The following is a 22,327-nucleotide window of genomic DNA, read 5'->3' as shown; positions in this document are numbered from 1 at the left end:
AAATTAAATAAAATTTAGAATTTATCAAATTTAACCTAAATATTATATTTGTCGGTAAACTATTAAAAATTAATATGATAGGACCATTAAAATTATGTTCATCAAATGGGTGATGCATTTTATCAACGTAACTTTCTCAAATAGCGTACCTTTAGTAAGCTTGTTAAAAAAAACATATAAAGTTTTAAAATATTAGTAAAATGTCAAATATTAAATTAATTAATATTGTATGATTTAACAAAACAAATAAATTAATACTTTAAATCTTGAAGAACAAGAACATGAATTTGTGTTTTTTTACATTTTTTCATTTTCCTTAATGTCATCCTTTTGTTGGACATGTCCAATAACATCTAAAATAAAATAAGTGACAAAAATTATAATTTAAAATAAACAATATAAATATTTTTAACAAATATAATATTGAAGATAAATCATTTTAAAAAATATAATATGAAATCAACTAATCAATCAAGATATTTTCTTTGTTTATATTCAAAATATCTTTAAAAAATCTTATTTAAAAGTAATGTTGTTTTAATTTTTACTTTATTTTGAGTTAGTAACACATTTTGAATGAGATATAAAACCTTCTTCAAGTAATTGACTAAACTTGTTATCAAACTTCTTGATCAATGATTTCTTAACAGAGAATTGAATTTTATTTTCTTGTACATGTAAAAGAATAGAATAAAATTACTATAATTATTTTCTAATTTATTGATAGAATGTTAATAACATTGTCCTCAACACTTTGTCTTTCTAACTCTCTTTAATTAACTAAAATTTATTAAAAAATCAAAAATCTTGATGGGTTTCATATCTTCTCAAGATTGTGATTTTCAATAAAATTTAATCAATAATAATGTGTCTGAAATTTGTAATAAAATTTAATCAATAATAATGTGTCTGAAAGGAAATCTTTTCTTTACTATACAATTCTTTAGATATTGAGATGAAAATTATTTATTTTTTATATACTATATGATTATATGCAAGGTGACAGCATCGCGTCTCGTAGAATTAGATGATTCCACGATCTTAACTCCCGTGCATGAAAATATAATCTATAACCCAAATCCATGACTAAATAAATTTTTAATTTGTAAATAATTAAAAGAAACTATTATCTTATTTATTAAAAGAAGAATGTTATCAACTATGACTAGATGTATTTTTAATTTAATAAAAACCATAAACCATAATGGGTTCGGCATCTCCTTAAGATTTGCATTTTTAATAAATTTCAATAGATAATGATGAGTATTAGAAATAAATTGTCAGAGCACTCACATTATGAAAAGATGTAAAACTTTTATTTAAAAATATATTAAAAAGATCCTTAAGATTTCTTCACACAAGATAAGGGAATTATTGTGCAAATTTCTTAGTTAGAATGGTTCCGAACACTATGTAAGAGGACTTCCCCTCCTTTATATTTTTTAATTTGTTTTGTATTTAGTTTATCTCTTTACCCAAATATATATAAATGGTCTAGAATATAAATTACAAATAAATTTGCCACATACCTCCACCATCAAATTGCAGCTACTATCATTGTTGCAATCCTCCCACGAAATTAGTGAAATTAGTGAAACGTCAATCACTCTCACGAGAATTGAACTCATGTTGTGATACTACATTATGCAAAACCAATAAATTCTTTTCCAATAAACGAGGAAAACAGAATAAATACAACACATATGAGGATGAGAAAAGAAAAAAAAAACAACCATTCAACCTGCCATCAGACAGCTAAACTACAATAAACAGAATAGAATGACTAATGGAAAACAAATTGGGTTCATCTCAACTCTGATACTTTGCCTCAAGGGAAGAGGATTGCATAAGTAATTAAAAACACCATTGTAACTGTTATATGCCTAACTAATGTGGGATTTTAACACACAAACCTCAACCTTACTAAACACCTCAAGGCTTAAATTTGCAAGATTGGAAATTTGTAAATTTGATTAATAATATAAGAACAAAATAGACATACATACCCATGTCATGCACAAGTACCAAATGTAGTTTGTAATGCACGATGGAATATCAATCAAACTATTGGGCAGAACAAACTCAATTTATATCCTTTCAAAATTGTGATTTGATGTTATAACATAACCAGAAAATCGATTAAAAACAAAAGTATAAAGCTATTTTAGGCGCAGATAAAAATAAAAGAAACAACAATAAAGCATCAACAAACTATACTTTGTTGCTAGATGTAGACATACAAAGAACACAATTCTTGAATCAAAGAAAAACAAGAATCAACAAGAAATTGAAAAGCAGATAAGCGCATAACATTACTTCAGTTTAATCCTCCATCGGCCAAGGTCTCCGGAATGAGGAACAAAGAGAAAAACCCTAGCGAGTAGCAAGCAAAGATAAACAAGAATCAGGAAGAAATAAAACAACAATCAGAAAGAAATCAAACAAGAAATTGAAAACCTGGTCGAATCTGAATTGTAAAGATCGAAGAAAAGGGAAAGAATAATGATGACATCTATCGGAGATGAATTTGTTAACAACAAATAAGGCATAGAATTGGGAGTAATAAACTCTCTGTTTCTTCTCATTGCATTTCAAATGAAATGTTACATGTATTTATAGCAGAAAAAAAAAACGTTTGCTTCTTCAAATGTCACCCATAATTAAAACCATTAATATTATTCTAGGAATACCAAGCAAAAAAAAACTTCATAATTTAAGTTTTATAACAAATCTCCCCCTTAAACTTAAATATTTTTCCCATCTCTCATTCCAATCAGCCTTTTACAATTCTCGAGCAGTGTGGTTGGCCGTGGCTTGGTGAATATGTCCGCAGCTTGAGCTCGGCTTTCGACATGCTCCAACTCGACCTTTCCTTCTCTGATCTGTTCTCGGATGAAATGAAATCAGACGTCGATATACTTGCTCCTTCTGTGCTTAACCGGTTTCTTTGCCAACTCGATCGCCGACTTGTTATCAACTCGGATCATAATCCTTTCATCTCGGATCACTCTCATATGCCTTAATAAATTTGAAAGCCAGACTGCATGACATACGCTCCAAGAGGCCGCCACGTACTCGACCTCGCAGGTTGACAGAGTTACAATGAACTGCTTCTTTGATAGCCAAGTAAAAGTCGTATTCCCGAGTAGGAATACATAACCCGAAGTACTTTTCCGATCATCAACATCTCCACACCAATCATTATCCGAGTAACCTACTAATTGGTAGTCATCCGATTTTGAATAGAAAAGACCAAGTGATAAGGTTCCTCGAACAAATCTTAGAATTCTCTTTAAGGCCTTCCAATGTGTGTAGCTTGGATCCTCCATGAATCTGCTCGTTATCCCAACACTCAACATTAAGTCGGGTCTCGTGCTTGTAAGGTATCTCAGACTTCCGATTAAGCTTCGATATCTCCCAGAATCAGCTCGTTCTCCTCCATCAAACTTTGAGAGTTTCGTGCCTGGTTCCATTGGAGTAGAAACCGGGTTGCAGTCCTCCATTTTAAACTTCTTTAAGATTTCAAGCGCATACCTTTCTTGGGATATAAAAATCCCTTCATCAGATTGCTTCACTTATAGGCCAAGAAAATATTTCATCAGGCCTAAGTCTGTCATCTCAAATTCTTTCTTCATAATCTCCTTGAACTCCTTAATCAGTTTTGCATTGCTTCCAGTGAATATGAGGTCGTTGACATAGAGAGCAACTACCATCATATCCTTTCCTGATTTCTTTATGTACAAGGCATGCTCGTAAGGACATTGCTCATACCCGTTTTTCTTGAAATACCCATCAATTCTTTCATTCCAGGCACGAGGAGCCTGCTTTAGCCCGTAGAGGGCTTTTCTCAATCTCAGCACCTTCTTTTCATCCCCTCTCTTCATGTACCCGAGTGGTTGCTCGACGTACACCTCCTCCTTCAGCACTCCATTTAAAAAGGCCTACTTCACATCCATTTGTAGAATTTGCCATTGTTTATGAGCTCGGAGCTCGACATTTAGGACTTTGTGCTCCTCCTTAAGAACCTTATTCTCCCCCTTCAGGACCTTGTTCTCGTCCCTTAGAGGTTGAACTTGGCCCCCCAGTCTGGCAAGGTCCGCCTGCTGCTTGGACCACTGAGGTTTCCAATGGCCCATGATGGCCATAGCCCTTTGCAGAAGGACCTGGGCAGCATCAAAGCTATCCACAGGCCCGACCTCATCTATCATCCCCTGGTCCTCAGAGCTTAGCGAGCCTGGAGGGAAGAACTTCTCAGCGATCACCCCCGCGCTCCATAACGAGTCCATATCAGCCAAGGCGCTCACATGATCCAATCGCACCTTGGAGAGGCCCTTCCCGAAGCGGTGCAATATGTATCGGCTCCGGGAATCCTCTTGCGACGAACCAGACGGCGGCGCCGAAGCTACAAGGGTGGACACGGGGACCTCAAGACTCGGCCCTTCGCCACGAGCCTCGACTGAGGCGGAAGCTGGTGCCCCCTGCTCAGCAAATGGAAAGTCTGCGATAGGAACCTCTGACCTTGCCTGCGAAAACCAGTGCCATGTCAAAAAAGAAAAAAAAAAGACAACATACAGAAAATCATGAAAATCAAGGAACACTACTTACCTCAGCAGCATGGGCAACCTGCTCGGTGGCTGGAGCCACCACCTCGGCAGCCTGGGCGGCCGGCCCAGCAGCCTGGGTCGCCGCCTCGGCAGCATCTCCTGCCTGCGGAAAACGGCCCTAGGTCAGAATACAGAAAAGCACAATAGAAGATACCAAAAAGTCGAAGAGACAAGGTACTCACCACCTCGGCAGATTGAGCAACCTGCTCGGCAGTCTGAACCACCTCCTCAGGGGCCACTTGAGCAGCCCCCTTGGGCGGTGGACTCTTGGTAAGGTCCACCGCACCAGCATCGGCGGCCTTAGAGGTCACCTCCTCGGCGTCTGGAGGGGCAGAGGTCCCCCCGACCTCCTTCGCTCCCCTCTTTCTTTTTCGGTTAACTTTCAAGGGGGAAACATCTTCCTCTCGAGGCTCGGGGACCTCAAGCTCGGTAACATTGTAGCGATGCTTTAGCTCACGCCACAAGTTCTTCCCCATGATACCTACAGACAGGAAATAAAACACATCAGCAAAGGGAATTTACACAAACTCCAACAAACCACAAAAAAACAAAATACTCACTCTCAAAGCGCAGCGAGGTTCTCGATGGCGGCCGCCTCCGAAGTCGTCAGCTTCACTTGGCCCACCCCATGAAACCTAGACGGTCGGGGGCACCAATAGAAGGGAAATTTTGGCAGCCCGCCGAAGTAGAACACCCCCTCTTCCAATGGGTCGATATTCACAAGAGCGACTCAGAAAAACTCTTGTTTGAAATTTTTGTATGACTGAGAGTAGAGAGTAAACAAACCCCCATCCCTACTCCCACTCAAAGATAGTATGCCGTATGGCGGAACGCCTAACTTCAACTGGTAAAAATGAAGGAAGACGGGAAGAGACACCTCTATCCCTAAAACTGTACACAGGACTTGAAAAGCCCTCAAAAAACCCCAACTATTGGGGTGCAACTGGCAAGGAGCCGAGTTGACAAAGTTCAAAAAATCACACTCGAACTAAGTGAAGGGAAGACAAACACCTAAATCCCTAAAAAAACAGTGGTACATATAGAAATGGGGAGGGTCGGTAGACTTCCCCATATACACGCCCTCACCGACCTGACAGGGTTCAAGCCGGATCATCCGGGAAATGGAGGGGTCACAAACCCTACACGATCTCGGGATCCCATTAACCTCAAGAAAGGAGCGAAAATTGCTCTGGACCCCCGCCATTTCACGCCTGACCCAGTCGTAACCAGGGATGCCTGGCTCCAGGCCCTTGGGCGGAGGCGGGTCCTTATTCTCGACAGCGGCTTTCCCGGTAACTGCCACCTTGCCGCGTGCCTTGCCCCTGGCAGGCGCAGAAGAACTGGCACCACTTCCACCAGCCATTAAAGAAAAAAGAAGATTTGGGAAGAAGAAAGAGAAGATCTGGGGGAAAAGAAAAAAGAAAATTGTAGAAAGGAAGTACCTGATACTCTTCCTTACAAAATAACCCTAATAATGACGGGGTTACCAGAAACGACGGCGGAAACTGTGAAAACAGCGTCGAAGACGGGACAGAAGCGAATGTGCACAAAGCAGCTTGCGCAAGAAGCCAAGGGAGAAACAAAACGAAAAAATTAAAGTGAAAGGTGAAGAGGCGCGAGTGAGAGAAAAGAAGGTTTTCTCCCAAATTCAAAACGGCCACGCCACGTGTCAGCCAAGGGGCACTTCTGACGACACATTAATGGAAAACCATCATGACAAATGCAAACCATCCTTACATAACCGTCACTTCCATTAACACGCCACGTGGCGTCATCTCGGCACTTAAATAGATCCCGACGAGCTCAGTCTTAACTCCTCGACCTACGGTCTTCGGAGCTCGGGGGGCTAGTGTACTATCCGTACTCCGAAGCCGAGCTCCGAGCTCGGTACCACAACACGAGTTGACCTCCGACACGCGCCACGCGGCCTCAGCTCGGCACTTAAATAGATCGTAACTGATCTTGGGGAATTTCGGTCTAGGCGAGATCTTCTACCTAATCAAATCACAATTGATCTCAGGTCCAAGGCCCAACAAAACCCTAATACACACAAAGGTATGTGCATTACTTATACGAGTTTCATACTCATACAAACCATAACTTTAGCATCAGAGTCTCTTTTGCAGGTACAACCCCCATCTTGGAGCATCAAGCGTACCAGCGAAGGAAGCTCACCGATCTTACCTAGCGGATCAGCTCTACAGAAAATTTCCGGTAAGAACATTCTCGAAATCATCTGTCAATGACCTTAGAATCTTTTCAACAACTCGATTTGATGAAAGACTCTCACCATTCCGATTCAGCTTGTTCACCACGGTCTCCACCCGAGTAATGAACTCGGATACGCTTTCAGATTCTTTCATCCTCATGTTTTCCAGCTCGCCCCTAAGGGTTTGAAGCCGGACTTGCTTTACTCGTTCGTCTCCTTTGTTCGCCTTTTCGAGTATGTCCCATGCTACTTTGGAAGATTTTGTGTTGGCTATCTTCTCAAAACTGGATTCGTCGACGGCTCGGCATGGCAGATACAGAGCCGCCTTGTCTTTAGCTCGAGCGGCCTTCAACGCGTTCAGCTGGGCATTTGAATATCCATCTGTGTTCCCCGGTTCCTCATACTCAGTCTTGACCACATCCCAGTTATCTTGGGAGCCAAGAAGGGCCTCCATCTGCATCTTCAGTTGTCATAGTTGGTGCCTTTCGTCAATTTGGGTAGTGAGATGCCATTGGTTAGACCGACCATTTTTCACTCTCTCTTGGCCAGCGCACACCGCGACGTTCTCACTTGAGGTTTGTAGGTTCTCTCACGCTCACCTCACACACACAAGCTCTGATGCCAATTTGTTAACAACAAATAAGGCATAGAATTATGAGTAATAAACTCTCTGTTTCTTCTCATTGCATTTCAAATGAAATGTTACATGTATTTATAGCAGAAAGAAAAAAAAACGTTTGCATCTTCAAATGCCAGCCATAATTAAAACCATTAATATTATTCTATGAATACCAAGCAAAAAAAAACTTCCTAATTTAAGTTTTATAACAGAATTGATGTGTGACGGTTGCTATCAAAGAAACAGAGAGACTTTCGAAAGTGGAAAACCTAAACGAAAGAGACATTGATGTGTGAGGGTTGCTATCGAAGAAACAGAGAGACTCTCGAATGAGGAAAACCCAAACGAATGATGAGTGACGCAGAGAGGCGGGGATTGACCACTCTGGTTCAATTGGTTGCCTTCGTGTTATTTTAAGAATAAAGTGGGCTGGCCTGGTACAAATGTTTTAAACTTATATAAATTCCTTTCATTTTTTTTATATTTTATTATATTATTAAAAAATTATAAAAAAATTAACTGGTTGGCTTTCGCTAAATTATAATTTTAAAACTTATTTTCATATTTTATTTTTAAAATATTTATTTTCTTTATACCTTCTAAATAGATATATAGATATTAAAAATATTTAATTATAAAATATAAGAAGACCTAATTACCATTTTTTAGTTTAAAAACTTAATTGGAAATTCTAAAAAGTTTATTAAAAATACAAAATTATTTACTATTAAAACAATATAAAAAAACTTTATTTTGTATAATAAATTATAATAGATATTTCAAGGGAAGTGTTTTTAAGCAATGATTTTTTTACTTTTTTTAAGGAGAGTGTTTAAGATGTATTTTAAAAAAAAATTAATTTCTTTGAATTATTACTTCTATTCTTATTCATATGATCTAACTTAAAATAATTACTAATTTTTAATATAAGATACAATTTATATTATTTATTATTATTATTTTTAGACTAAAATATCACTAATTAAAGTATATTAATTTAATTTAATAAATACAATAATTTTAAACTCTTAAAAAAATTAACTCTAATTTTGATTTAAAAATTATAAATATTAATTAAAAAAAAAAATATAAGATATAGACTCCAATTGGTAAGAAGATATATAAGTATTTATTAGATAATTAAACGAAAAATTTATTTTTATCAAATAAATTAACTACTTTCTTAAAACCATAATGAATTAGATAATTAGGATTTATATATGTTTTATAAGATATACTTCAATAATAAACATTTATTTTAAGCAAATTCATGTGCTTGTCTGAAGTTGCGATAGCTAAATAGTATAGGGTCAATTCGAACATTAAGATGATAAATTTTATAGCTTAGATTCTCGATTACATATGTATAAAAAAAATATTTACAAGTTATATCAAATAAATATAATACGCATTAATATGATATTTAATTCCAAATTTAACCGTCAATAATAATTAAAATTTCAATAATTATTTAATCTCCTGTGCACGTATGAAAGACCATATTAAAAAATAAATTGACCAATGTAAAATAAATAAATAAATTTAGAAAAAAAATAAAATTGACCAACTGTACATCATGAATTAAATTGGTCATTTACTTTGACAGAAGCTTCTTCATCGCTCTTGCTTCAAAATTCTAATGATAGCGAGGTACTGTAGGAAACGACGCGGTAGCAGCTGTATATCCAATTATTCGTAGTTTTGGGTTGGTTGATTATCCCAAAATAATTTTGGAGAACAAAAATAAGAACTTTTCTTCTTTTAATCAAATCACGGTCCCTCCCACTAATCGGCGGATCCACCATTTTCCCCTGTCTGCAACGTAACACATCGGATTCATCCACTTTTTCATTCCATATTCTGATTATTATTATTATTATTATTATTATTATTATTATTATTATTCAATATTCATGGCGTCAAGTTTTGATCGATGGGAAAAAGATCCTTTCTTTAACGCCGCCGAAGAAGTTCAAGAATCTGCAGACAGGTACCTCTCATTCGTCCAATTAGGTTTTCTATTTCTTTTTTCCCTTTTATTTAATCTTAAAATTTTCCCCAAGGAAATGTAATGATAATAGAATAGAACCTTTTCAATTAATTCTACTTTAGAGGAAACAGATGCACCCGCAAAATTCTACCCACCCGTCTAATTGAAATCAAAGATTGAAAGGCTCAAGGTATTTATGTTAATTTGTGTAAAAATTTAAAATTGTATTGCTCAGATTTTGCTTGTTATGGATGTGTTTTGAAGGACGGAATCTACGTATAGAACATGGGTTCATGCAATGAGAGATTCCTCTAGCCCATGGAACTCTGATGAAATCCGCCGAGATCTACAAACCGCCCTTGGCACTGCTAAATGGCAGGTAATTTCTCTTGGTAAATATAGTTTCGCTTTTTGTATCATCATAACGAGCATGTGCTTGCATTTGGATGGATAATACAGCTAGAGGAATTTGAACGGGCAGTTAGGACAAGTTATAACAAAGTTTCAAGTGAGGATGCGAAAAATAGGCACCGAGATTTTATTGATGCCATTGGTGGCAAAATTACCAATGTTGAACATTTGTTAAAAGAATCTGTTCATTCAAGTAGCAAGGCATCTCTACCTTGGACACGTCTCGACGAAGGAGAACGAGATGAGCTTGCATCGTTTCTTTCGGGAACACCAACTGCTGCTGAGAAAAGCGCTATTGAATGTGTCAGCGCAGATGGTGAAAATCTGCAGTTAAGTGATAAAGATTCGTTCAGTAATTGTTCAAGCAATTTGCATGTTTCATCTGGGTGGGGTTCGTCCGAAGCATTGCCAGAGAAATTGCATGGCCATCGCAGGGCTGCTAGTGCTGATGCTGATATTAGTTCTTGGAAAATCAATGTTGCTGACAATGTGCAACAATCAACTTCCTCCAATGGCTCTTCTGGTCCTGTGCATAAGGTAGCCAGTCTTTCTGGATTTTTTGGTTCCATGGAAACTATCTCTAAGTTGAAGTGGTCTAAGAATGGTTATAGAAAGCTTAAAGCAGTAAATCATTGTGAAGAAATGGATAACACACTACTACCATCAGCTGGAATGAATGGGGTTTGTTCTTTAGCTGTTTTTGTTTTTACCCTGTTAACGAAGATTTCCTTATGTATTTTTCATGCTTTTGCCAAATTATTAATACTCTGTTTATTTTTCCAAATAAAGGGCCTCAATGCATACTTTGAAAGAAGTAAGAGTTGCCTTGATAATTGTGATGAATGTTATGACAAACAACTCCGCGGGTGGTACGGGGCCTTGCAAAGGCAGCTTCAAAGATCTCAGTACCAAATGCAATACAATCGGCATGTTCAAATAACTGTCTGGGCTGTTATTCTCCTTTGCTTGATTGGTAGGCTCTCGATGGATCTGTGTGTTTGCAAAATATATGCACTTGCATGCTCTTAAATATCATATAAGAATGATCCTGAATGTGAATGTGAAGTGAGGTTTAGTAATGTTTGCCTCTTCTAAATTTTTACCAAGAAATTTTATAGTTGGCTATTTTTTACCTACCAAGGGGTATCCTTTGTGCTTCCTTATGCTTATTTCTTGGTCGTTGGATATGTTTGGGGTGAACTTCTTTAGAAGCTATCCCAAGAGAGCAAGAAGAAAAAATAAATAAGTTTCTCCATAAGTTAAAATTAACTTATGAATATTTTGTAGAAATTTTCTCCTATTAACTTCTTAAAAAAAAAATAATTAACTCATGCATAAGTTAATTTTAATTTATGGGAAAATTTATTTTGATTTTTCTTTTTATTTTTCTGTTTTAAAAGTGCTCCTGGAAAAACTTATCCAAAAAGGTCCCTTATTACTTAGTTTGAAGCTTTCTCCACATGCATCACAGGCCGAAGGAAGACCGAGATTATCTTTGCAGTTCTAAATTACCTTTGCAATTATTTTACTCTTAATTATCGTTGCTTTTCTCCACCCATTCTCGGAATAGTATGTTAGCTTACAATTTTGATTTCTCTGCAGTTTTAATTGCTTTTTGCACGATGTAGAAAGGAAGATTTAGATACGTTGTCTATAAAATTATGGTTCGCGGCAGGCAGAATGGGAGACTGACAGGCAAACCTTTAATTCGAGTTCATACAATTTATGTTGTCGCTTAATCAAGCGAGAGTTATTTTTTACTGGTTCTCGCTGCCATACATGGTGTTGATATAACATTTCAAATGCTTTGATGTTATTATTTAGAGTCTTCCATTACGCAAAGCAGTAGCACTTCCTTTCTCTTTTTTGCTATCTGTTTTACTCCTATTTTAGTATGATCTCATGAAGAGTATTCGTTCTTCAATGTTGTACTATATCATAAGATCAAAATGTACAGGACAAAATGAATGAACAAATGTTGTAACGAATATAATTTTTTCTTGTTTCAAGAACTGTTTTGTACCAAAGATGAGACAATATATTATCATCATTCTCGTCAATATATTATCTAAGCATCCATCATTTTATTTGATGGCCTCCTTTTTCAGCTATAAATAATAAAGGGCAGTTGATTTAACTTATTACCAAGTCTAGAGCTGTGGAAAAATATAATATCTCGAAAGATTTCTTAACCTTTCCATATCAAAATCTTTGGAGGATTCAAAGCCTTTTATTTGAAGTATTATGTATTAATTTTATTCGAATAAACTGTTGTGTTGCTTACTAAGGATTTTTTGTTTTAATTTTTCATCCATTACAAATGTTTTTTTTAAGGTATGTCACTTTATTTAAACATTCCGCATTATATTTAAAATATCTAAATAAATAGTAGATCTTGATATAAAGATTCTAGACAAGAATGAGATAATGCACTTCACCGCAACTTCCACACGCATGTAGAGATATTTTAAAAGATTAATTAATTTATGAGATTATAATTTAAATAAAATTTTAAATAATTATATTATTAATTATTGGTATTAAATTATAATTAATATAAGTTTTAATGAGATATAATAATTTGATTGTTATATTTTTAATTAATTTTAATGATCAAATATTTTTAAATTAATTAATTTTAATTATCATGATCAATTAATTATCTTATTGTATCTTGTGTTAAATATTTTATGTATGAATATGCATAACATATTGTTATATTGAATTATTATATTTAATTATGATATGTTAATTGACAATTAAATTATATTGACAATTAAATTACTTTGGATTGTAACGGCTAATTAAATGATAAGTGCGATTCACAAGTTTCACATTATGTTGAGAGAATTTATATATTTAATTATTTGTATTAAAAGTTTTTTTTAAGAGAATTAAATATTCATTTATTTGTCTGAAAGTTAGAAAAAGTAAAGAGAATAATTGTGAGAAATCATTTAGAGAAGAATGATGTATACAATTAATATTATTTTTGAAAATCTCTTCATAGTGACAAAAATTATATTTTTTATGAGATGAATCTCACCAATAATAACATAGATAAATAATTATGTTGATCTTAATGTGAATGATTTTATGTGATGATGAACATTTTTTGTCAAATGATTATGTGTAGTCGATTTGGTCCATCTTTTAACTTTAAACCACTATGGATGATATATTATTTACAAAATATTGTGAATTATTTGTAAACATCAAAGGGAATGAGATTTTATTAAAGCTAATTAAAATAAATAGATAATGGTAACCTAACATTTATGATTGAAGATCTCATGAAGAAGGTTCAATGGGAAAACAAGTCACTTGTTAGTTCTATTGGCACTAAAATTAATTTTTTAATCTCTTTCCATTGTGTGGAAAAGTGCTAAAGTTGCATTAATGAGAGAATAATCTTTATAGTTGAGCTTTATATATTATGAGAAAGTTTAACCTCTTATAAAGATTTTAATGATTTTCATATCCCTTATGAATGATATATGATTTGTAACATACACATAATGAAATCACTTATATATGAGTATCAAGTGAGATAACTTGCATGAAATCTTGATAAGATGTTTAGAGCACTCATAAATATCAAGTGCGTGCATGGCCTGAAAGCCCAATGCAATGATTAACGGCAAGATTTTGGGGTGTATTGTAATTGGTTTACCTCTGATACACACCAAATGTTTTGGATTTAATAACTTGCTATACTCATTATATTGTGTATTAAGTTTTATCAATATAAGTTTAGTTCAATAGCTTGCTACATTAGGTTCAATTCATTACATCATACATGAGAATCCATAGGTTCAATTCATTACATCATACATGAGAATCCATAATGTTTTTAAAAACTTTTAAAATATGTAAGGAATTGTTGTACAGTTTGAGATATTTCAAAAGATTAATTAATTTGTGAAACTATTTTATTAATTACTGATATTAAATCCTAATTAATATCTATTTTAATGAGTTATAATAATTTGATCGTTATAATTTTAATTAATCTTAATGATCAAACGTTTCAAAATTAATTGATTTTAATTATCGTGATTAATTAAAGTCACAACGGATTCAATTGGAGTGGATGCATTGAACAATGTTCTTTTCTCTGTTATCTCTTTTTTTTTTTATCATTAAAAACTTGTTAGTTCTGCATTTCTAGTCGATCATATTGTGTCTTAAAAAGACAATGCATTGCACACCTTAGAAATTTTAAATTAATTCGTGTTCTCGGTATCATGGATTTACGTGAAAGTTTGTAAATAAGTTTAGGATTTAGATAAATTATTTAGGATAATACGTTGCACGCTCTAAAAATTCTGATTAATTCGTGTTTTCAGCATCTATGAATTTACGTGAAAATATATAGATAAATCCTTTATGATAGTGTCTCAGTAAATTAATTTGTATTCTCAAGATCCATAGGCAACAAAGTTTGTGTTTGATGTTATGGATAATCTATTACATCAAAATTGATTTACATGACAATTATCTAATTATGTAGTGAAAGGAAGGATAAGTTTGTACTATATATATATATAGAGAGAGAGAGAGAAAGAAAGAAAGAGAAGTCTGTTGTAGAGATAGAAAGAAAAGAAAAAGAACTAATCACGTCAATAACCACAAAGACATGCATTTGCGTTGGAACTTGGCAGTGTATTGGAAAGTAGATCGAAAATGAGTAAAACAAGCACAGACTAATTTATTTTCAAAGTGTTCCAAACACAATGAACCAAAAATAAAAGAAGTTTTCCTCATCGAACCCATATTTTATCATCCAACTTTGAAGTCTCAATTAAAAGCGAATACGATAGCTAGTAAGCGATAGAGTCTGCTCTGGTGAGGTATCGGTAACCAATGTAAAGACCAGCAGCAAGAAAGGGAACAACAAAGTCATAAAATGCGAGGGACTTGGACCTTCCATCCTCTTTGATCACATAGGCACTCATCTCTTTGGTGTTAGATTCCTTGTCCACAACATCCTTCAAATCTACATCTTTAACTATGGCACCTTGGAGAACACCAACTTGGTACTTTAGGACCATGTTTTGCGCTGCTTTGCTATGTCCAATAGCATCAAACTCCTTTGTTGCATCCTTCCCACCTACCTCTAAAATCACTTCTTCCCCTCCCGGGTGTTCCTCCAAGAACTTTGTCACGTCCAACACCTACACAACTTAAAACAATCAATCAACACCTTCAAATCATATATTAATCTTCTCATTCATAATAATCATTTACAACTTATGCATATTACTCAATTAAGAGAATTAAAATCTTTTTTTCCAATGATATCGAATTTAATACCAAGAGAATTTATAACAACTCATAGACGACTTATACTAAATGATATCTTTATTAACTATAAAAAAAATTGTGATGAAATAATGTATATATAATTAAGAAGGTACTACGTACTCTGCCATTGATGACCACCCAGCAGTCTTTGTTGGATTTGTGTTGGGAAACCTGTGAGAGAGTGAAAACCCTTCGTTCTGCCATGCTTCCTAATCAATGAGAATTTTGAGCGTAGTTCCTATGACAAGAATAAACAATGTTGTAGCTTGAAACAATATGATAGATAAGTTGCCCAAATTTATAAAAGGGGTGGTAGATAAGTTGCACTTTCAGTTACTACCACGTTTTTTTCTTCCTCCTAACAAAAGTTGTCAACTACCAGTCCACCACGTCGATAGGAAGATCGAACTGGCACCATTTATAATTATTTATTCCATATCATCGTCGTCTAGAAAATCGATTTCGAACATATAAACTGATTTCTATTTAATTAATTTACTTCCCATACAATTTCATTGTATATTTTAAAAGATTCAGAGTTTTATTTTGTTTTTTAATTCATATGATGTAAAGCTGGTTAATCAATTAACCATTATAAATTGCTAAAACATTAAAAGAATGTTACTCGACATGTCTTTTTAGTTACTTGACAACTCAAGAATTCGAATCAATAATAATATAAAATTACATCAGATGAAAAATATATTTATCATTATTTAGTAACAGTATAATTATATATCATTACATTTTTATCATCCAATATAATTCAAGCTCTTTGGACTTACACTTAGACATTTAGATTTTACTAATAGCCACACCCTTAGCTATTTTTCTCCATTTCGTTGTCAAGAGGATACTATTTTTAGTAATTACATTAATTTCTACATTTGATAAATTATTATATTTTTTATTATTAATTTTTTTTAATAATATTTTTTAAAATTCATTATCTGAAACTTGAGAATTAATCATAACACTAATTGAATCAATGAACATTGATTATTTATTTGACTATCTTTATTACTTAATCTCAACTTTTATTTTATTTTATTTTTTTAAAATAAAATATTGAGATAGAAATGTCTCTATTTTACTGATATTTATAAGGTTGATTAGATACGAAATTTTTTTGAAATGGTTTGTTTTATCATCTAGTCTAGTTCAATTTATTGAGAAGATATGTAAATTATTGTACACTCATCCATAATCTCATGAAATAGTAATTGATTTACCCTTCCCTGCAACGTAGTTGCTTGGCCGTTTGGTTCACCAACCAAACAAGGATTATATGTCTGTTTATAAAACGTATCAACAAAATTTGATGTACGTGAATATTTTTTACTAGTACCGTCCAACTCCCTTTGAAGTTTGTGGCGCAGACGCATAGTTAATCAACACCATTCATTATGCCTCATATTTTGTGCTATAGTAACATTAACTTCCACTACGCGATTTTTTTTCTTTGACTTTTGTGACTTACTGGATTAGACTACATATCTTTAGTTTCTTTCAAATTTATGTTCATTTACGAGACTTATCATATTTAATTTTAATTACCTATAATCCTCCTGTCACTGTGATAATTTTTTTTATGTATCAAAAGTATAATAATGGTATTAAAATTCGAACTTCACACTATATATTAATTCAATTCTTTATTATTAAGTTGATTGTGGCAGTTTTTAATTTTAACCTCTTAACAATCCTTTGCACCAATTAAATCCTTCGATTTTTCTAATTGGAAAAAATTAAAGTTTACAAGGCAATCTGTCATATAATTACCGACAAAAGTTTGAGTGACCAACTGTACATATCTGGGTAGAGTGATACTATGGGTAAAGTATTTTAATAGGTCAACGGGTGATCGTAAAATATATCATTTTATTTAATAACGACAGATTTAAATACTTAGAATTCACCAACGAATTCATGAAGAAGCTAACTCGATAAAGCGTTATACCATGCATATAATATTACATACAGAACATTGATCTTGAGTGCATGTATGTTCGAGAAAAGAGTTTTTAAAATTCTATTTTGTTTAGTTTAGAAACTTGAAGGATGCGTGAGGTAAAGGAGAATTAAAATTTCATTTCCACTCAGTTTTTTCTTCTTTCCAACATTGAAAAGACTTCGAATATATAATACTTGAATTAATTAATAAGTATATCATTAATAAGTCAGAAGTTCATGAACCATAGTGCAATTGTGCAACCATTATCCAAGAAATGCAAGCTGTAAAAAGCACCATAGTGCTATGATTTGAATGGATAACAATCCGAAGTCACAAGTAGTATTGTATCTCTCCACGGGCTCCTATTTATTACAAATGCAATTTATCTTCATAGGGCGACCAGCAATTTACAAAGTACAAACGCTACCGTGCACCTCCAACTTCGGTGCTGGGTTTTGAGAAATCCGTGCTATTAACTTTCTCTTTACTATCAAATTCCACTCCTTGAAATGTGATCCGTGAGGACCTATACTTGCTACCAAATGCAGTACCAAACCCCCAACCAAGTCCTACTCCAACGCCACAGCCTCCACCTTCAAAATTGCATCCAGTATACCCAATTCAATATGATGATGGGTCAAATTCATAATATTTCATTCATAAAAATAAATAAAAAAAGTTAATAAAAATAAAGATTGAAATAAATTTCGGTCCTTGTAGATGACAAATTTTCAACCCCTAAAAAAAACACTTCATATGCACAATCATTTTCACTGGCTATTGCCGTTATAACAATGTGAGATTGACATGTAATACAGCGAAATAGAGAAACAAAATTGAACATGGTTAGTTACGTACAAGAGACAAATATATATGGATAGGGATCAAATTATTCCAAAAATAACTTTTGATAGAATTATTCTCCTCAATAATTCACAGTATACATTGAATTTCAATAATCTAATTGTTAAATTAAAAGTTATTATTGAATAGATCAAGTATATAAATTTTGCAAATTTTGAAAATTATTTGATATTTTATTACAAAAATTTAAATTGACTTATAATGTACATATTTTCTTTATACATGATACTCAATTTTAATTCGTCCTACTACTAATTGAAAACTTTCATTGAGCACAAACAAAATTGTACCTTAAGACGGTAATTATATTTCAACATAAAAAAAATCATTATAAAAATCCAAATACACGCACCTTAGGCAGAACCTAAAATTAAGAAATCGGAAATGACAGTGCCAACTTTACTCGAGACTTGAGAGTTGGTAGACAAAATAAAACTTTCTGGGGGTCAGCTGTGTATATTATTTTCTGGTAGAAGAAGGGTAGGAGCCGAGTTATCATGCCATAATGTTAGATACTAGCAGTAACCAAACTAGAAGGATAGATATTGGCAACCGAGTCCCTACGAAGTCATCAACTAGTACCTTTGAAGAAGACAGAGAAGAGGGTTTTGAAGAAGATAAATAGATATTGGTTTTAACCTGTAACATTGGGGTTTTGGATGGCAAAGACTACTCAAATCGTACAGCATGCCATAGCCATTAAATACTGATAGTTAAAACTAAAACAGGAAAGGAAGGAAGCAAGATTCATGAGTACTGTACCTGCACCAAGACCCAATAAGTTCAATGGCATACCTGGGAAACAGACAAAGACAACAGATCAGATGTGTAAATTATGAAGAAAATTATTTCATCTCTGTATAATTTCATATAAGTAGAGATACATTATATAGAAAGAAGGAAGAAAATGAAAAATGAAATAAAAAATAGGACATTTCCAGAATTTAAAATTACAGGAGTGAAATAAAAATAGAATAGTTGATTGTCATCCTTCCAATTACAGAGATATCATGATTCTCTTAAAATCTAGGAATTGGTTTCGAACCCTCCACCTCATTCCAAGCTAGCCAACATTAGATTCCAACAAGGGTAAATGCCCCATTTTCAATTTCTGATTTGATGAAGTTTCTGCCAATCCTTACATGCTTTATTCTATCATGTTGAAATGGATTCTTAACTATGCTGATTGTTGACTTGCTGTCACTAAAGAGTTTCACAGGTTCTTGAATTGAAATAGATAAATCTTGAAGTAACCCATTTATCCAGATCAGTTCAGAAACAGCATGAGTGATTGATCTATTTTCTGCCTCTGCACTGCTCCTAGTCTACAACAGTCTTTTTTTTTATCGGCAAACAAATAACTTTTTAAATAACATGGTACAACGGGCACCATAAACACTTATACAAAGGAAATCTGTAATATACCATCCCTGGTTAAAACTAATTTGAATATATATAGAGACAAATTACAATCTAACCAGAATCACCTAAACATGTAGAAACAGAGAAGTTTGGGGCACCCAGACGATAGGCCACATCATGATAGTCAAGTTAACAACTATACCCCGCTCTAGTTAGCCACCAAAAAACACAGCACCCACCACCAGAATTATATCCCACTTACTGTGAAACCATAAGCTAATTCTTGCAGCCTCTAGCATTCACCATAAATACACAACTACAGCTCAGCCCTTTATAGTTAGCCAACAAAAACACAACACCAGAGTAATGTACGGCATGCTGTGACACCAAAGGCCACCAGGAACCAATTCCTGCATATTTGGAATATCAGAACAGCCCCAACCAGCAAGACAGAAAATCTGCAATATCCGAACCACCACCAAAATACTAACATTATTGATTTATCCACAAGGCAGAATACCTAAAATATCAAACAACTGCCTATATGGAATTCTCTGTATCCATATCACCCAACATTAAATACATAGACCAAGATTGATTGACCATAAATTGAAGGGAACCAGGAAACTGTTCTGTTTTAGAGTCAGCCAACACCAAACTGTGTGAATAATGTCCTTCATCAAATTTTGCTTATCAAACTGCTTCTGACTAAATAGTAAATACACAACCATTTTTCTGGTTCCAAATACTCCAGGCTATAACACTCCATACTACCCGCCATCTTTGCACTTTTTCTTTTGAATCTAGGACACATGGGATGAAATTGAAATGCAACAATGGATCTTCCAAGAGTACTGTTGTTGTATTAACCCAACCAAAGCATCCTTCCCAAACTGTAATAACTTCCTTACAAGTAAAGAGAATATGAGAGATTGTTTCTGTTTGGAGACGACAGAAAGGACAAGAGGTATCAGCATAGACCAGGTTTCTTCTCAAAAGGTTGGCAGTAGATGGTAAGGCATTATGGTGAACTCTCCAGAGGAAAACAACTGCCTTAGGAGGGATTGCCACGCTCCATATCTGGTTGAACTTTTCAATAGGCAAACAACCACACCTCAGCTGCTGTAGCTCTTTATATGCCAAACTAACCGAGAAGGTCCCTGATGGGCCAGGAAGCCAACACATCTACAACGGTCTGTTTCTTGCACCTTTGCACAATACCCATTTACCCATACAGAAGAAAAAAGTAAATAGAATCAATTTATACTTCAACATTTTCAATAAACACTAGTAACTTATGAGAGTTTTATTATAAATTAGGAATTATCAAATACTTGATTACTTATCTCAATTGAAAAGAACACATAAACTAGAAAGAAGCTAATCTAAACTGGACCTAAATTATAACTCTAGAAGTTTCCACACATTTTCCATTATCTACCAATAAATATTTCCATCTCACTCCATTTCTCCTCTCCTCTCTATTATCCAGATTCAATAGTTACCGTACACAATCAGTTGTACGAGCATATGAAAATTGCGTGCCGAGGGCACTAAAATGCAATTTCAAAGGGTAGAGAAATGTCTTAAGCGATTCAATTAAAATAAATGCAGCATGGTGGCACAGACCTCCGAAACCCCATCCTACACCGAAACCGCAACCAACGCCGAAACCTGAAAAACAAATACAAGCGTAAGATAGGGTTTTGAATGTGCAGAAATCGTGAAAACCCAAAGCAGCTTGTATACCAAATCCAACCCCGGTTCCGTTGAAGTTTGTGATAACCATTTCCTTCTTTCTTTTTCGCTATACAAGAGTAAAGCCAGACTAGAGGACAGGGCCTAATAGAGAAATCGCATGTTATTTGTCAAATTACCCTTTTTTTTTATGCATTGAGAAGTAGAAGTCGGGTTTATAAAAAGTATATTTTATATAATAAATATATTTTTTTAAAATATAAAAATATAAATTAAAATAAAATAAATTATTATAGTAATTAAATTATATAAATAAATAATACATTTTAATAACTATAAAAATTAAATATTTAGTTTCTTTATTTAGATAATTTTTTTATGGTTATAATAAAAGTTAATTTTTTTATATAATTTTATTAATGTGTATGATATTTTAATGAATAATGTACAATGTTATAAAAAAAATGTAAAGCATAAATTAAATTTTAAGGATAAAGTTAATTAAATGTTATAAACAAAAATATACATGATTTTTTATTTTTAATTATTCAAACATAAAATATATAATAAAAAATCAAGTCATAATTGTTGAAGTTGTGAATATTTTTTTCTTGAGTGTCCAACAGTTTTACAATAATCATATCTTTTAGGTTAACTTTTTTCTCTAAGGTCTATCTTAGTGTGTATGCAAGTAGACTTAGAATGACCTTTATGATTTATTCGCAATTTTTAATCATGACACCATACATCTCTATTATACTATTGCTACTCATTTTTGTCAAATAGTATTTTGAACAAAATATTATACAAAATAAAAATATTTTGTGTAAACCGGAGAAAGGAATGACATGTGGTTTAACTCATTTAAGTAAATATATGCACATGCAGTTATGACATGTGAACAAGACATGTGTATGATTTGAAATTTACCACAATCACACTTTTGTATTTGGAAGAATACTCTGAATCTCTTTGATGGTCTCATCCATAATCTCGTGTGTTCATTGTTTCGGACATAATGAATGATTAATTTTGTTGATTAAACATTTCAACTTTATGAGATGTAGATTTTGTTATCGTGTCATTCATGGCTTTTCTGACAATTTTTTCATATTTGTGATCAACTGCCAACATTACATTTGCTTCCTTCTCCCTCCTAGTGAATAATTTAGCTAATTTGAAGTATGTTTCTAGGAATAATGGTGTTATTGGTTAAGTACTAAATTGATAGACTCTACAAGGTTGATTATCATGTGTTCCCACCATCGACCTCCGTCAAGTGTTTGAATCCACTGTTTCATAGGTATCA

At 33.6% G+C, this 22,327-nt stretch overlaps 3 protein-coding genes and 1 pseudogene across 5 annotated transcripts; 1 reads left to right on the top strand and 3 right to left on the bottom strand.

Moving 5' to 3' along the window:
- Positions 1-2,903: 2,903 nt before the first annotated feature.
- Positions 2,904-3,503, bottom strand: LOC109796340 (secreted RxLR effector protein 161 pseudogene; annotated as a pseudogene).
- Positions 3,504-9,041: 5,538 nt separating this feature from the next.
- On the top strand, positions 9,042-11,893 carry LOC109797994 (uncharacterized). Of its 3 annotated transcripts, none has more exons than XM_083077309.1 (5): positions 9,042-9,422; positions 9,687-9,801; positions 9,882-10,370; positions 10,623-10,806; positions 11,436-11,893. In XM_083077309.1, exons 1-5 carry the CDS (start codon positions 9,346-9,348, stop codon positions 11,459-11,461), a joined length of 891 nt encoding a protein of 296 aa, XP_082933435.1. In that variant the 5' UTR covers positions 9,042-9,345; the 3' UTR covers positions 11,462-11,893. The 3 variants fall into 3 exon arrangements, with proteins under 3 accessions (XP_082933435.1, XP_020213767.1, XP_020213768.1); XM_020358178.3 differs by having other exon boundaries at positions 9,044-9,422; positions 9,882-10,514; XM_020358179.3 differs by having other exon boundaries at positions 9,044-9,422; positions 9,658-9,801; positions 9,882-10,514.
- A 2,562-nt stretch (positions 11,894-14,455) lies between these two features.
- LOC145959113 (uncharacterized) lies at positions 14,456-15,422 on the bottom strand. The gene is made up of 2 exons (XM_083077308.1): positions 15,261-15,422; positions 14,456-15,010 (listed from the first exon to the last, which is right to left on the bottom strand). Exons 1-2 carry the CDS (start codon positions 15,342-15,344, stop codon positions 14,657-14,659), a joined length of 438 nt encoding a protein of 145 aa, XP_082933434.1. The 5' UTR covers positions 15,345-15,422; the 3' UTR covers positions 14,456-14,656.
- Positions 15,423-17,280: 1,858 nt separating this feature from the next.
- On the bottom strand, positions 17,281-21,225 carry LOC109796642 (glycine-rich protein). The gene is made up of 4 exons (XM_020356365.3): positions 21,070-21,225; positions 20,950-20,994; positions 18,721-18,753; positions 17,281-17,687 (listed from the first exon to the last, which is right to left on the bottom strand). The coding sequence occupies exons 1-4, from the start codon at positions 21,107-21,109 to the stop codon at positions 17,518-17,520; spliced, it is 288 nt and encodes a 95-aa protein (XP_020211954.2). The 5' UTR covers positions 21,110-21,225; the 3' UTR covers positions 17,281-17,517.
- Between the last annotated feature and the right edge of the window lie 1,102 nt (positions 21,226-22,327).

The sequence above is a fragment of the Cajanus cajan genome, chromosome 6 (assembly GCF_000230855.2).
Source record: "Cajanus cajan strain Asha chromosome 6, NIPB_CcT2T_4, whole genome shotgun sequence".
NCBI lineage: Eukaryota > Viridiplantae > Streptophyta > Magnoliopsida > Fabales > Fabaceae > Cajanus > Cajanus cajan.
This window is presented reverse-complemented; position numbering and strand designations above follow the sequence as displayed.

Coding starts and splice junctions, on each gene's coding strand:
- LOC109797994 (XM_020358178.3), top strand. CDS start 9,346: ATGGCGTCAAGTTTTGATCGATGGGAAAAAGATCCTTTCTTTAACGCC. Junction 9,423..9,686: donor GTTCAAGAATCTGCAGACAG/GTACCTCTCATT, acceptor TGTGTTTTGAAG/GACGGAATCTACGTATAGAA. Junction 9,802..9,881: donor TTGGCACTGCTAAATGGCAG/GTAATTTCTCTT, acceptor TGGATAATACAG/CTAGAGGAATTTGAACGGGC.
- LOC145959113 (XM_083077308.1), bottom strand. CDS start 15,344: ATGGCAGAACGAAGGGTTTTCACTCTCTCACAGGTTTCCCAACACAAA. Junction 15,011..15,260: donor GGGTGGTCATCAATGGCAGA/GTACGTAGTACC, acceptor TAAGTTGTGTAG/GTGTTGGACGTGACAAAGTT.
- LOC109796642 (XM_020356365.3), bottom strand. CDS start 21,109: ATGGTTATCACAAACTTCAACGGAACCGGGGTTGGATTTG. Junction 20,995..21,069: donor CGGAACCGGGGTTGGATTTG/GTATACAAGCTG, acceptor TTTGTTTTTCAG/GTTTCGGCGTTGGTTGCGGT. Junction 17,688..18,720: donor CTTATTGGGTCTTGGTGCAG/GTACAGTACTCA, acceptor GCAATTTTGAAG/GTGGAGGCTGTGGCGTTGGA.